We start from the raw sequence: 16,316 nt of genomic DNA on the forward strand, positions 1-16,316 counted from the left end.
AGGTAAATTTTATTTTATATGTATATATAAAATTTACTTTATATGGTAAGAACCAAGTTAATTTATTGTCTTAAAAGATCACAAATTCACTTGACAAAATTAACTTGGTTCTTACACGGATAGTACATACATTTTGGCTTATAAACAAGTTATTATATGAAATTTCACCTGCAAGTTTTGATTTTTGAAAGTGAGAGTCCTGAATAAATTTGCAACTGCTCAATCCTGAGAGCCTTTCATGGCAATCAAATTCTTGCCAAAGATTTTCATACAATCAAATGTTTACATGAGTGAAATTCACATTATAATGTGCAAAAGCAATAAAGACTATAGGAGGAAGGTAAGGAATGTACATGTACATGAAAGACAAATTACAACAAATAAAAATGCCCATCTTCTGATTTTCCTTCTTCCGAAAGAAAAACCCTTTCAATGTTATTAAAGCCACCCACCACTAATGGCTGTGCTGAATTTTCTGAACTAATATATACCTAAGAAACTTGCCCCTTTCCAACCTCCTCTGTGCATAATCATCAACTTCCTTCCATTGTTGATTGTGCTTCTCTACGCCTACGCCTCCTGCCTGAACGATTCAACAGAACTCTGCCACCACCCTGCCGCCGGAGCCGGCTAACCAGGGATACACCATCGTCATTGCCTTCATTGTACCTTCCATCATCATTATCATCATCCGAGACATCCAGTATGACATCCAGCTCATTGTCCTCATTCTGATTGGTTAACCTATTGGGGGCCAGCTCGGGCCTCATCCGTCTACTTATGCTGTTGAGATCATTCCCCTGCCGAACTGCATGTAACAGGAGGAAGAAATTCATAGCTTCCATACCCATCTGAAATCTACCATTTCTATCTCCATTACCTGCTTCAAGAGCACCTTCCTCATCATCTGAATCGAAGTCATTATTATGGCGACCTTCTATAACATAATCTCCAAAAACCACTGCCCCTGGCATGGCTGATGTCACTGTACTGATAACATCTTCACGTTCACGCTCCCACTCAAGCCATCTCCATTTCTGCTCATCATCAGGATCTACTGTCCGTGGACGTGCCAAAGGATGCTCTGCCCGAACATGCTTCTTCAACTCCTTATAGCTCCCAACGAACAAGCAGTCTTCCTGCATGCAGCTTCTTTCCTTTTCGTTGAGATAGTCCCGCACAGGTTCCACAACTGTCCAACCTTTAACCTGACCCCTACATAGGGGGCAAGCAAGTTCAGTAACTTCATTCTTCTCATCAGGTACGTTCAAATCATGGTGCACAAATGGACTGCCCAGTACGTTCTGTCCATTACGTGCTGAAATTACTTTGGTGTAAGCTTTCTTGTACTGATCAAGGCAGTTGGAATGACGAAGGCTAGTTCCGCACATATAGGGACGGCAACCCTTGTCATGAGAAGAACAAAGAAGAAGAACGGCATTGTGTGGATATTCCATGCACACAGAACATGTTACATCTTCGCACTCTTTCTTATCCAATGCTTTAGAGCATTTCTTTTGGCACATTTCCTCACAAATATCCGTTTTGCATCGAGCCAGTGGGTATGGAGTCAGCCTGTACTGACGAGAAGAAATCCTGTATCGTCCCCTGCTTCCTTTTGCCATTTTCGAAACACCAACAGAACCTGAAGTTTAAACCACAAAACAGTTAAAAGAATACTCTGATTTCAGGGATTTAGATATCATGCAGTGAATCTATCATCGCATTAACATACTTGTTTTATGTAAACTAGAAAAATTCAGAGACTAACAAACAATTATATAAAATAAAATAATTTACTCAAGAAACTAGAGGTTAAATTAAATGTAGACCAATTAACAACCCATCGTCCACAAAAAAATAAAAGGTTCAGACAAAACAGGAATTTAATTTCCAATAGAAGCAAAACAAAGGAAGTACAGAAAAACATCATTCTTTTGTCAAGGAAAAACAGCAATTTTTAGCATTCTACAAACATATATTTGTTACTTTTCTGCATTGAAACGTAACGGCCCAAACTTATGCACAAATAATCAGTTCTCAAGCATGTACCCTGTTCCCTCACTCCAAAAGATGTCTCACTTATCTTTCAAAAATTCAATTCCTTATAGAAAGTGAACTGACATTCTATCGCAGTCTCATAGATAAATTGTCCAAACTACTACTCAAACAATTTTACTCCAGAAGTTTATTACACCATAGCACTTTGATATTTCTATGAATCTACGGACAGACCAATATCCATGCCTGTAAACTATATACAGAGAGGAAAAAATTCACACTAAAAGCCTTTTCTTACTAGACAGAGTCGGGTAAATGGACCATGTGTACCGAAAGGACATTGAATACAAATCCATCTTAATAGTTTGGCTAATAGTTTTCTTTGATCTTCTTTTACCTAAAGCTATTGTACAATCGTTCATCTAATGTAACTCCCTGCTGATGCTGCTGACTATCTTCTCCAAATACATTCATGTTCAAGCCACATAATGCGAGACTTCAAATTTTTCCATACTAGGTGTATCTCCACAAGTATCACTCTAATCTTACATTTCCTAATTTTATCTAGTTTTGTGTGACCACTTATCTGTTGTAACATACTCATCTTCAACAACCTACACAGACACTAAATATTTATCAAATTTTCAGAAATCTCAGACCTAGAAAAGGTGTTTCTTCAATTATGATATGAAAAACAACCTAAATATAGAGTCAACAAGAGTCCCATCAAAGAATCTAAAAAGGGGATTTCTCGCTTGGGTTTAAACATGTTTTCTTAATTATGTATGCTAACACTTGCAGTAAAGTACCCTGATCTCACCATAATCTTTGAACCGTTCATCAAACGCTTTCAAAATAGTATCAGAAATGTCCAGTTTACACAGTTTTAGGATTGATTCCTGGTTTTGCCTCCATTGCCATGTTGGCAGATAGGAGCTTTGTTGCCTTACCTAGAGGCTTCTAGCTTTTTGTTTCTCTTCCTTTTCCTTTTATGTTTGGGGCTAGGCCCCTTTATAAAAATAAAAAAAACGGTTATTACAATTTACAATTAAGAAAGAAAAGATTGATATAGAAATTTACGTACTTGTTCATATGATTGCAATCTATATATACAACAACAATCTATATATACCAATCTAAAATGTTCAATTCCTCCATTTGTCCATCTTTAATGATTATTTTAAAAACTGCTGATAATAAATGCCTAGATGTACTGGCCATATCAAATGCAACATCTGATGCATTACACGTAGGAATTGTTCAGAAATCTCAGACCTAGAAAAGGTGTTTCTTCAATTATTTTAACCTTGAAATTCATGTTAAATTTATCATTATTAAAATTGTTCAGTTCTTCATATCCACAAGGAATTACACAGATGTAACAAACGCTCCATACAAGGAAAGAAAAAACATATTATTTTGTCCTTTGAGACCAACGGTCACTTTCATCAGGCAGGATGCCTAAAAGGTGGTTACACAGACTAAATAATTTGTGCTCCGCCAATCACTGCAGATCAGTTTACTCATCAACTAACACAAAAGACCTCAATTCTTGGAAGCAATCAAGTCAAAAGAATTTGGACATGGAGTAATTCATCAAAATGACACTATAAATTGAAAGTATGATTGCATCTCCATACTACACCTAGAACAACCTGTTATTTATTCAGAAAGAATAAAGTAGCAGATTCAGATTCCTCTTAGAAAATGACAGGGAGAAGTGCATATGCCTAATCACTTTAATTCACAGATGCAGGCATAACCACATTTCAGAGGCTCATGGGTGCAGGATACCACAGGTTATAATCTGCCAGGATAGTAACCGACATAAGAGAATACATCAATGACTCTTATACATTTTGACAGTCTAAACTATGAATTTTGGTCCATAGTACCTAACAGCACCAGCCAGATCGCTTATAAACAAAATTTACAGCCAGATCTAGTAAACAGGTGGATCATAATATTACAAATTTCATTTAAGCAAAACTTCTCTAACCACAAAAATTAGTTCATAACATTGAATCTATTAACATCATAAAATAGAATATAACAAGTTGTATATGAGAAGCGAAAAAACAAACTAGTTGTGTATCAAACCAACACAATAATTAGATAACCTTCACAAAATGAAAACATGTGTTTTACTTATAATTGAATTTAAATAAACAACATCGTTATTCTGTTTGTATAGCTCATGCCAGACACAAAATGAAAACAGACCTATACTAATACCAACTAGCAAACATCCAGAAGATGAAGAGTACATACATAAGACAGTGCAAGTATTCAATGCAATGCAAACAGTAACAGAAAGAAAAAGCAAAAAACTCAAAACAGCCCCATTCTACCAACAAAGAAGCCTCATTTTCTATTTCCTGTAAACAAACCATGTTATAATATACTTATGCACCATCAAACAGTTACAAAGATAAGGAAAAACTCACCAGCTAGCAAATAGAGTTATGAATGAATCCAACAATTTAGTTGGAGAAATCAGTTTGCATCTGTCAATAAATAACCACAACAGCAAATATTAGGATAAGATTCATATACAAGTCAAAAGGAAACAACGAGGTGAGACACAACAGCAAGCAAAGACAACTAACAAAGTAAGATTCACACATAAATCTATAATATAATATTAACCAGAACATGAACCTAAGACAACAAACACATGTTCATCCATCATTCTTAGATCCAATCAACAACCTAATATTATATCATACAAATTAAAAATAAAATAAAAATACCATTTTTTATTAAAAACAAAAAAATCAACAAGAAGCAAATGTGGCAAAAGGGAAAGAGATGTAATGATCTTACCAGGAAGAAAAAATAGATAAAATGGAAGAAAATGAAGAGAATTTAAGAAAGAGGAAGAAAAAAAAGAGAAAGAGGAGAATAGGGTTCTGTTGTAGGAAAAGGATCGAAAGTAAAGGCGATAGAATCGAGAGGGAAATTGAGAGGGAGAAGAAATGAAAGGAAAAAGTGTGGGTGGGTGTTAGTGTTTCTCTCTCTTAATTCTAATCTGCTTTTGGAGAGAGAAAGTGAAACCATACAGTCGCCATGTTCGAGTCATTTCTACGCTACAATCTACCCATGTTCTCCCACAATAAACTGTTTATTCCTACGCGCTTATGTAGCGAGTTTCAAACACGCTCCACGCTCTTGTGTTTGTAAATTGTAACTTACTCATCGTGAAATTGAATGAATGATGACGTGGCACGGAGTGCGCCTTCGGTTTCACGTGCTTCGTTTTGTGAAACCTACGAATCAATCGAGCATATTCTGTTCTATCCTACGGTTTATTATAATCGTAAAATGGATTTAATATTTTTTATTTATTTAATTAAAATGTTGAGAAAAGAAAATAATTTATTGTAAATGTCTTCTTTTCGTTTTTACGAAAAAAGAATAAAGAAGAGCACCTCACGGAACTCCCGCAGAGGTGTCATCGTGGTGTTAAATGGAGTCATGATAAGCATCAAATGACAACCTCTTTTTTTTTTCTTTACTTACAAATGAGTTTTCATTTTTTTTTGTCATGTCCAATTAAGTTTTTGGAACAAAAATATATTCTAAACATTAAGAAATGTTTGATTAAGAATGACTGAATGTTTTAAGAATCTATTTTGTAAATAAATTTTTTAAGCTTTTAATTTTTCTATTCACTTTAATTAATAAAAAAAAGTTTTATTGGTACCTATTGTTTAATATATATTTAGTTGAAAAAGTAATAAGAAAAATAAATATACATATTCATAAATCGTAATTTATATTTTAGATTTTTGACTTTCATTAATATATTTAATTTATAGAATAGACTATATACATTAAGTAATTAATGTATTAATCTATATAATGGACCATATACATAAAGTAATTTATGTATTAGTATAAAGTAATTTATGTATTTAGTATATATAAATATACATTGATTAAAAGTAAAAGTTTTTTAATAAAGAGTAATAATTATACTCTCTTTTTTATAATTTAGTGTATTATATTATTATATTTAAATTTAAAAAATATTAAAATTAATATATAAGTTTTGTAGTATAATTAATTATACTTTTCCCTTTGATTTTTTTTATTTTTTTATAGTTTATATTATATTATTAGATCTTAAATTAAAAATATATATACTAATAAATATATAAGGTTTTTTACTATATTTTTTTCTTCATATATATGAAAATTTCATTCGATTATATTTTATCCATTAAAATAAAAAACATATAAATATTTTTCACTTAAAAATATGGAACTATATTTGTCATAGATAATTATATAAAAAATATATTTATCAATAGTAAATATAAAAAATAAGTATTTATCATCAATGTTTAGAAAAACGATTGATAAATATTTGTCATTGATTAATATAAGAAAAAAAGATATGAGATAAATTTATGTTCAAGGATAAGAAAAATATGATACACATATTTATCATTGATATTTGTATTTGTTGAAAGTACAATACGTGACAATAACTTGTTGTATAAGGTTACATGTTTTAAGGTTGTTATGGTGTTTTAAAGCAAGTTTATGTATGGATGGTGAAGAGCTCTTTATGAAAGTGTAGTTAAGGTATCCTATGTTGTTTTGATGTTTTTGTCAATTTAAATATAGTTGTATTAATCTATTTGCGTATTCGTAATTTGTCTCTCATTTTATATTTGTGTGTTTGTATGTTATTCGTATTTCCTTTGTATTGTAATCACTTCGGCTATTATGTGTTGTACCACTAAGAACCATCATTGCTCAATTAAATAAGAGTATTTTGATCCATGATATTATTTCTTCTTTAGCCTAGCAAATTGCTACTTTGTTATTTCAACATGAGTTGCTTAAATAACAAGTTAGAACTCTTAATTTTGGATTTTTAGTTGCTTAATTCAAATCAAGTGTAAAACATGATTCAAATCATAAACTATGAGAAAAGTGGGAATTGCCTCTGGACCATTTAATTTGAATCACAAAATGAACATGATTCGAATAACAACCTCATGTGATCAGAATCAAATGTAAAAATTGATTCGAATCAAATGTAAAAATTGATTCGAATCAACTGTATTCATAAAGCCACCTTTGGACTCTGCTCAAATTGATTTGAATCATAATTTCTTCTTTATTCGAATCAAAGCTTCACGAGACCCAATTTTCATCCTTGATTTAAATAACTATTTCTTTGATGAAAGTAACAAGTGAGTGAAATCCATATAGACAAATATGTAATTTTGTCTTCCTTTCTTAGTGTGTGTATACTCATCACCGTGAATTTTTCTCTTTTTCTTTAGAATAACTTCTTGAATGTAATCAATATCAAATTCACTTATTTTTGCTTCATCTTGTTCTTGTGCAATTTGTTGTTGTTTCTTGTGAATTAGAGAGTGTGAGTTGATTAATATTATGTGTTCATCATGATTGATCAAGCTCATGATAACAATTAATAACCAAGACCCATTTACCCAGAAATTTGAGAGAACCTTGTGTATGTGTGTGTGTTCTTCATTCACATTCATCTAATCCCTTGACTAAAAACTTGTATTTTTATATTTGTTTGTGAGATACTCAGGCACAGTTCATCATCTTCATCCTTAGTATATTTCATTGTTGAGGACCTTCATCTCTAAAGATTGAGTGATTGAAGGAAACTAATGGTAATTATGGTATCTAATGTTTTTGTTTGAAGTTTGTTGTTTGTGATATGTGTCGGTGTCATTTCTTTAATGCATTTTTTCTTCTTTGCTATTGATCAAGAAGGGAGTTTCTCAATATATTCCAAGGAAGACTTTGGCGAGATCAAGTATCAACGGTCCATAAGGTGTAGTTGGAAGTTGTCCTTCTTTGATGGCGTTGGAGAAAGATTGCTCACAGGCAAAGTTGGGAGTTGTCCAATATACGCTCAGATAAGAAATGGTGGGATCAAGGGATCACCACACACGAATACTTGGAGAAGGTTATTTTGGATATCGAGGTTATTAGATCAAGATCTTGAGGGATCTTGTTTTTGTTATCATTTTAAGTGTCTGCATCAATAGATGAAATTATCGTGTGATAATTCGTTGTAAATAAAATGTTTGTATCAAACTTATCAAAATAATATAAGATCGTGATTATTTTTTAGTGGTTAATTAACACCATCGAACCACTATATATCTTTTGTAGTTGCATGAATATAATATCCCATTATTTTGTTGTTTGTCTTATCGCTTTCATCTTTGTTTTATTTTGATTCGTTAAGTCTCCTTCATAATTGCATTTCTTGTGTTTAGTATGCATAAAATTTTGGTTAGATTTGATTTTGATCTAAATTCTCTTTGATCAATAGCATATAATAGTGGAATGAAATCACTTTGTATTTTTGGATAAACTTTGATTCAAGGTAAAAACTCAAAAAGCTTTTGAATATTTGAAAATTTGAGATTTTACAAGATTAATTCGTATCATTCAATTTTACACTGAATTTTTTATCCTGGGCAAATTGGATAATAGCTCAACTCAACAATTTGATCTTGATCAGGTTTTACACTTGATCCTGATCAATTGCATGAGAACAAATTTTGTCTGATTTGATTCGAATCAGAATTTGTACATGATTCGAATCAATTTCAATTTTCAAAAATCATGTTTGATTCTATTTGATTTGATTCGAATCAAACTTTGAACATTATCATAATCAAATTCGTTTGCCTAAAAATCATGTAAGATATGGGTTATTTGATCCGAATCAAATCTTGTTCTTGATTCGAATCACAAGGTATTTGATTCGAACCAGGTTTTCTCTTATCTAAATCAATTGGCATATTTTTCAAAATTAGGTATTTCTTACATTTCACCTTATTTTGCTCATTTGATTCAGATCATATTTTTCTTGATTCAAATCTAACCACCTTTTTTCAACCATTTTCTATATTTCATCTTAAGCATATATAAATCATTTTTGTCATCATTATACATATAACATCAATCATTATGTTAAGATTTTTCAATGTGATTTAGTGTGAAAATCAATTTCCTCTATTTTAAGTGTTCAAAGTCTTGCTATAAATTTCTCACATCTTCAACTTCAATTGAGTTTAGATCTTGATAATGAGAAATCTGAGATTGATTAGAGGATGCGCATACTTGAAACTAATTGTTCTTAAAGATCTTATTGGATTTTCAAGTTGTTAGCAAGAAAGAGAGATTGTCAACAGTGGTGACAAATTCCATTGAAAATAAGTAGGCTTTTCTCTCCATCATTGCCATAGTAATAATTGTGTGAAAGGCTATAGATAAGGAAGACTTCTTATCGAGTCTTCGGACAATTTCACCGCTCAAGGAACCGGTAGGATCAAGGGGTTGATAAAGTGAAGAATATGCACAATGCATATATACTTATATTCATAATCATCATTGGTTTCTTGATCCATAGAGAAGGAAGTTCGTATTATATCTCCTAGGATCACAAGCCATGCATCTGGTTTCTGGTGAATCATGAGAGGCTAAACCTGGTTGCTTACATCTTCAACCATATTGTGCAATGCTATCAAATCAATCCAAAAGCATAATAAGAAGAATGTTCCTTATGCCAGACTATTATCTGAATTGTTCAATTATAGCAGATTAATTGATGCTCTGAAGGAAGTTTTTGCGACTCAGAATCTGGAAGAGACATATGGTAACATTATACATGTCGTTGTTCTTGGCCATGTGAAGATCATTAAAAAGAAGGGCGTGGTGAAGTTTGGAGCTAGTCATAGCATTAGAAGTGGTAAGACTGCTTACATTGATATTTCTCCTTTTATTTCCATGATGGACAATAAGTGATTTTAGAGTATATCAAGATGACTAAAGAAGAATTTTGTATCCTTGTGATTATGGATGACATTCCAAATGCTTTTGAAAAATGTCTATAAGCCATCAAGGAAGAGAAAGCAGTTGCTTCTGGAACTCAAAAGGAGGTTCATAAACCATCCAAGAAAAATGCTTTGGCATCTATTTAGAATGAGGTAAAGGAAGTGGTCTCTTCTGCTATTTTGATGCCTACCAAGACCATAAGTAGATGCACTGGGAAGTCTCCTCAAAAGACAAATTCTTCTTCTGACAAGCCATCTCCTTCAAATAAACTTAGAAAGATGATTCTTCATGTCGAATAAGAGGAAGAAGAAGAGGAAGAGGAAGATAATCCACCTTTGGTCAGGAAGACAAATGAAGCAAAGAAGTTGGTTGAGGACATGATGAGAAAATATGTTGTAGAATGCGCAGAGTTGATAACATCAGCCTTGATGGATAAAGTTATGGAAAATCCTTATGAGGCTGAGTTTCTGATGGAGCAAGCTCTACAACAAGAGGATATTGTAGAAGCTATTTTGAAGAAAGTAAGGGGATTTGATGGTGCTTCAGAGACTCAAGATCTTGAAGTTGTTGCGGAAGAAGACATCCTTGTTGAAGCTACAGTTGGTGCAGAAGCTTCAAATTCTACATATACTACAGTCCCAGGTATGATTTTTGATTCTATCTTTGAATCAGTTTTAAATTCTTCCAATACTCAACCTAAAACCAAAAAACCGTCCCCTCATCAATCACCACAATATTGCTCATAACATACACCCTCACCTAAACATGACTAGACTCTATATATAAGTCATGCCATGCCCTCTCCCAAACCAACCTCTGATTCGAGTGTTGGTGAATTATATTCTCATGTCACTAATCAAGTTCTCTTGAATGTTTCTCAGTAAAAATTGTCCCTAGAGCGTCTGCCTTAGATGAATTGACAAGTCACCTATCTGGTGAGTTCACTACTAAATAAAACCAACGGGTACTTTACTCAAATCCCTACCAACCCAGTCCCAAAAACATCATGTTTGAATCCTTTATCCATGTTTTCAGTTTAAAATCAAGTTCTAGTTTTGATGTATCAGAGTTTGAAATTATGGATATCTCACCAACTCAAGACATACCCCTTGAAACCACACCTTATGTCCCTAAACCTCAATTTTCTGAATCTCACAAATCAGAAGATCAAAACAACCTTCGTCAACCTGAACATCAATCACAACCTGACCCTGAACCCCAACCAAAGCTTGTCCAACCCCAACCTGAAGTCCTTGACTTATGAAACTGTTGCTTAAACCAGTCAGAGGCAGGAGCAATTAGAGGAGAAACTGGCTTCAGTAGATGCTAAGCAAGACAAAATGGATACTCAGCTATAGAATGTGGTTGCCAAGCAAAATGCTATGGGGTCTGACATCAAAGCCATCTTGGAGATTTTAAATAAAATACCCTAGAATTTAGGCTTAGTACCCTTTGTTGTCCTTTATTGCTACATTGTTTGAAATTTTTCTATGCAATATGACAACTTTTTTGTTTGGCTTAATATTAATTTTCTTTAGTATCTTTTTCTGCTTCCTTTATTCTTTGTTTTTTTATGACAAAAGGGGGAGTAGATATATAAGTATTTAAGCGCTTGAATCTGATAGTTAAGAACTATTTTTTGCTTAAATTCTGAAGATGATTTTATTGTGCTTTTAAGATCAATTTAATTAACCTTGGTAGAACTTAGGGAGACCTTACAAACCTCACCTCTTAGACTATTAGACTGAAAGGGAGCTTACAAACCTATGACCCTGAAGTTAACTAGTTAATTAAATTAACAACCATTGTTCTTAAATACTTGTGTTTGTCATCATCAAAAAATGGGAGATTGTTGGAACAAAATTAGTTTATACCATATCTCTAAGGTTTTGATGATAACAAAGTATTTAAAGAACAATAGGGTATACTGACAAATGCTTAAGTGTGCATGACCATGGACTAAATTTTTTGAAGATAACTTAGTACTACCACTAAGAATGGACATTTAAAAAGAAGCTAAAGATCCAGAATATGAACGATCAGAACCAGACTTTGAGGTATCAGACTATGAAGGAGATTATCCTCTAAAGAAAGTTAACCTGTGAAGACTCGGATTCCGAAGGATCAGAACCCGAAGACTCTAAAGACTCAGACTCTAAAGTCGGTCAAACACAAGGATCAAGAAGACTTTGATAGGTCACTATCATACCCTAAAATTTCCCTCCCCTTTTCATCTTTTCATCTCACTTATGAACTGAGATTCATCTATACCCACTCATACCTCATTCATGTGCATCATTCGTTCATGATTAATACTTCCTAACAAGCATTATAAGTTCAAGGTATATGGTTAATGAAAATGAGGGTTTTGCTTGAAGATTGTGGTTTTCCTCATCATGTGGGATGAAACCCTAATTTCCTAGTTCTTTGGGACCTTGGTTCATGAAGCCTACACCATGACATTCATCTGTACATCTAACCCTAATTCTTGATTTTGCTCTTATGGAGCTTATGTTTAACCTTCTATGTATCTGACTTGATTTCTAAACCTTAATGGTGGACCCATGGTTTGAGATGTTACTTGTGGAACTTTGTGCTTTATTTGAAACCCTAATTAGGGGGTTGATGCTCATGTGCTTTGCTTGGTTTACCTTTTGGACTTGGGATTCATCAAAATCCTAGCTATTGATCTAGGAGGTTTATAAATCATGTGACTTACATTGAGGTTTCGGAAACCTTAATTGTGGTTCATGACATTAGTGCACTACTTGTGTTGACTGCTTATTTAGTTTGAGACTCTTGGTTGATACATGGTTTTGAACTTTGACCTAGCTAACTCTAATTCATGGTATTATATGATTGACCCAAGACATGTTTGCATTCATGTTTCATTGACTTCATGGTCTCATGGTCAATTGGGTCCAAGTTCATTCCATCTTTATCTCATACATTATTTCCATGGTGTGTTAAGATTCATTCATTTCTAATCCCATTGATTCAATGTCCATTTTTGGTCAAGCGATTATGTTGGTCCTTTGGTATCCACCTCATTCATTTCATTCAAATTGGTTTTAGAATGCATCTAAGCCATTTGTTTCATGGTAAAAAGTGATAATTGGATTTCATTTTGTTTCATGTGTTTCACTAGGGCATTTGACTAAAAATACATACCATTCACTGATTACATTGTTGATACACATTAGATTGAAGAAATTATAAAGAAAATGACATTTTGCATAAGTTGACTTTTGGTCAACTATTGACTTTTTGGTCAATCAGTTGACCAAAGTCAACTCATCATTCCAAAACCTTGATTCACCATGATCCATCATAAACCATTTCATAAGCCATCACATTACATGTTCATTTTAAGTCACTTTAAAATTTTGTTCATGTCCATTTTTAAATCATCTTTGACTAAACCAAATTCCATCAATTCCATTAAACCAAATTTATTACGATATGAACCAATTCATTGTTTCCATTACAACCATACATCCATTTCCATTCAAAATATTACATTTCACTTCACAAATCAATTTCCATACATTACTCTACAACAATTTCAATTATATTCATTACAACAATTTCAAAACTTTTAAACCCATTTCAACTACAATCATACACTCCAAATTTACATATTTCAATTGCAAATCAACATTTAAAATTACAACATGACCATAAAAGCCAATGATACATTCCAAGCAATGCACTTCAACTGCTCAAGCCATTGTCTCTAAATCCAAAATCAGCTCCATGATAACTTTGACCCTTAGCCAATTCCAACAAGTTTCATAGCCAATGCACGCCATCCTAAGGATTCCATGACAACCCCATCTCTTCATGTTGTAAAGCTTGCACACCTTGCCTAACCTGCTTTCAAGCCTTGTTTTCCTTGCAGTCCTGAATAAACCATATCACACCATTATAACGTGCATTCATATCAACAAAGCAACTCTATTTAACCACATCAAAACTAGTCCACCAAGAGTTCAATCATGCTGAAATTGTTGTCATGACCTGCAGTACATAAAACCAAACCACCAATTCATGAGTTACTGTTATTGCATTGGTGTATGGGATTAATAAAACATGTTTTCCTGAAAATGATCAGCCGAATGTGGCTTTTGTGGATATTGTCCATGCTAATATGCATGATGCAAAGCCTTAGGAGGTAGAAGATTGGCTATATGAGGATGGTGAAGATGAAACTAAAGGTTTATATGCTGCAAAACTTGAAGAGCTCAAAAAGCAAGGTGACCCGATTGAGGAGCGTTACAAAGAATACATAGAGAAGTGTACAATAGTTTATCAATTAAACTATTTACAAAGAAGCTGCAATGTCATTTGATCCCAAATTTGGGCATGTCGACATCAATAAAAAACAAAAGGTTTTGTGTTGAAGCTGAGAATTGGCTTAGGGAGAAGAAACAACAGCATGATTCATTTCTAAAATATACTAACCCTGTACTATTGTCAGCTGAAATAGGAAAGAAAGTTGGGGCTACTGATAGGTTCTGCAAGCCGATTGTGATAAAGCTAAAGCCAGCCAAGCCAGCCACTCCTCCTGCACCACCAAGCCCAGCTTCTTCATTGTTCGCGTTTTAACTTTGGTTGTGTTTCGAATTTTCATGGCATTTAGTTTTGGTGATTATGGTGAATCCAAGTCTTCGGCGATAGGGTGAAGTCGTGTCGAATCTTCATGGCGTTAGGATGAATACGAGTTTGTGAGGGTGAGAATCAGGGAGCGCATTTGGAGAGGGATAAGGTGTTTCATTGTTCACGTTGCTGAAGAGTTCATCGCGTTTGAACTTGGGAGTTTTGATACCTAGCTAGCGCGTATGAACATATTCAAACTCGGGCTTGGTTTGTGTTTAGTTTGGGCTTAGGGCCCGAACTTGCTGTTTTCATACCCTTCAACCTGTTCATAACCCCCAGGCCCATAATTTATTTCTTAATTTTCTTGTTAATACATGATTAATCTCTATTAATTTGTTTTAATTTCATTGTATTAATCTTGCTGATTATATTATTTTAATCTTGTTAGAATTAGATAATTTCTTGATTTTTGATTTTAGATATTAATTCTTTTATTGATGTTTGATTAGTTAAAATTATATTTAATTAGAGTAATTAGGTTTAATCAAATTTCTAGATTAGATTTAGTTTCTTAATTTGTCAGAATTAATTCATGAATCGTTTAACCATTTTGTGATTAAGATTTAGTCATTAGGCTTTGATATTTCATTTTGTGGATTTTGTGTGGATTAATATGATTAACATTTGATTTTACCATGATTAGACATTAAGTTAAATTTTGACTGTTAGGTTTGTTGATTCGTTTTGTGGATAATGAATATTTTCCCCCTAGGCTTTAGAATAACTTGATTTGCATGCTCCCTTAGTTTATGACTTGTGGAAATATTCTAACTATTGATTAACCCTTTAGGTTAATGTATATTCATTTTCAATTGTTATTTCCCATTTGATTAAGTTGATCAAAGTATGCTTTGATCAACTAAATCCTTTGATTGTGCTCAATTCCCCCAACCTATTCAAATGATCAAAAGACCCTTGATCACTTGATAGGGAGAGTCCTTACGTTCAAGCTGTACTGGATACTAGGTCTCAAGACTTCAATAAAGATTCAAATATCAAAGATCAAGATTAAAATCTCATGCAATTTAAATCAGTACAAGACAAGACTATTATTCAAGCACTACAAAGGTCAAATTCAACACTTGCCAATCATGAGCCAAGTTGTGTGCCATGAGCCTTAAGCAATAGAGAAGGGGTGAGAGTGGAGAATTCCTATCCTCGTTTTGAATATCTTTAGGTACGGGACAAATGACCCAGTTGCTCATCGTATTCACCTTTATTCATAGACTTTAGCACAATTCAAATCATATGATTATCAAGTCTCCCCCTTCATAAAGCAATTGTACAACCAGCAGAAGACTCTATAAACAACTATTAATCATAATTCAAGTTGCATTCCATGAGCCTTAAGCAACAAAGAATGATGAGAGTGGAGAATTCCTATCCTTGTATAGGGTATCCTTGGGTATGGGACGCTTGATCCAGTTGCTCAAGGTATCCGTCTTTGTTCATAAACTTTAATGCAACACAAATTGAATGATTGATAAGGCATTCATCATCACAGGGAGCAACAAAGATTCTTCTTCAACAACTTGAAGGTTATGATAAGAATTACATGCCGCGAGCCTTAAGTAGTAAATAATGGATGAGAGTGGAGAATTCCATTAACTCATTATGAATATCTCTGGGTACGGGACGCATGACCCAGTTGCTCATCGTATTCACCTTTACTCATAGACTTTAGTGTGGTTCATATCCAATGACTGTCAAGTCTTATTCGTATTCTATTATCAGTCAAGCATTTCTTTTGCTCCAATCATCTTACTGTCAGCCCTTGTGGGCTGAACTACAAAAGCTCTTACTTTCTC

General features: G+C 33.4%; 1 protein-coding gene across 2 annotated transcripts; it reads right to left on the reverse strand.

Moving 5' to 3' along the window:
- Positions 1 to 204: 204 nt before the first annotated feature.
- LOC127108502 (uncharacterized) lies at positions 205 to 5,110 on the reverse strand. Of its 2 annotated transcripts, XM_051045978.1 has the most exons (4): positions 4,828 to 5,110; positions 4,449 to 4,508; positions 3,657 to 3,808; positions 205 to 1,645 (listed from the first exon to the last, which is right to left on the reverse strand). In XM_051045978.1, the coding sequence occupies exon 4, from the start codon at positions 1,623 to 1,625 to the stop codon at positions 534 to 536; it is 1,092 nt and encodes a 363-aa protein (XP_050901935.1). In that variant the 5' UTR covers positions 1,626 to 1,645; positions 3,657 to 3,808; positions 4,449 to 4,508; positions 4,828 to 5,110; the 3' UTR covers positions 205 to 533. The 2 variants fall into 2 exon arrangements, with proteins under 2 accessions (XP_050901935.1, XP_050901934.1); XM_051045977.1 differs by lacking the exon at positions 3,657 to 3,808.
- Positions 5,111 to 16,316: the final 11,206 nt, after the last annotated feature.

The sequence above is a fragment of the Lathyrus oleraceus genome, chromosome 7 (assembly GCF_024323335.1).
Source record: "Lathyrus oleraceus cultivar Zhongwan6 chromosome 7, CAAS_Psat_ZW6_1.0, whole genome shotgun sequence".
Classification (NCBI taxonomy): Eukaryota; Viridiplantae; Streptophyta; class Magnoliopsida; order Fabales; family Fabaceae; genus Lathyrus; species Lathyrus oleraceus.

What these genes read in the sequence shown, in the direction of transcription:
- LOC127108502 (XM_051045977.1), bottom strand. Translation starts at nt 1,625, where the DNA reads ATGGCAAAAGGAAGCAGGGGACGATACAGGATTTCTTCTCGTCAGTAC.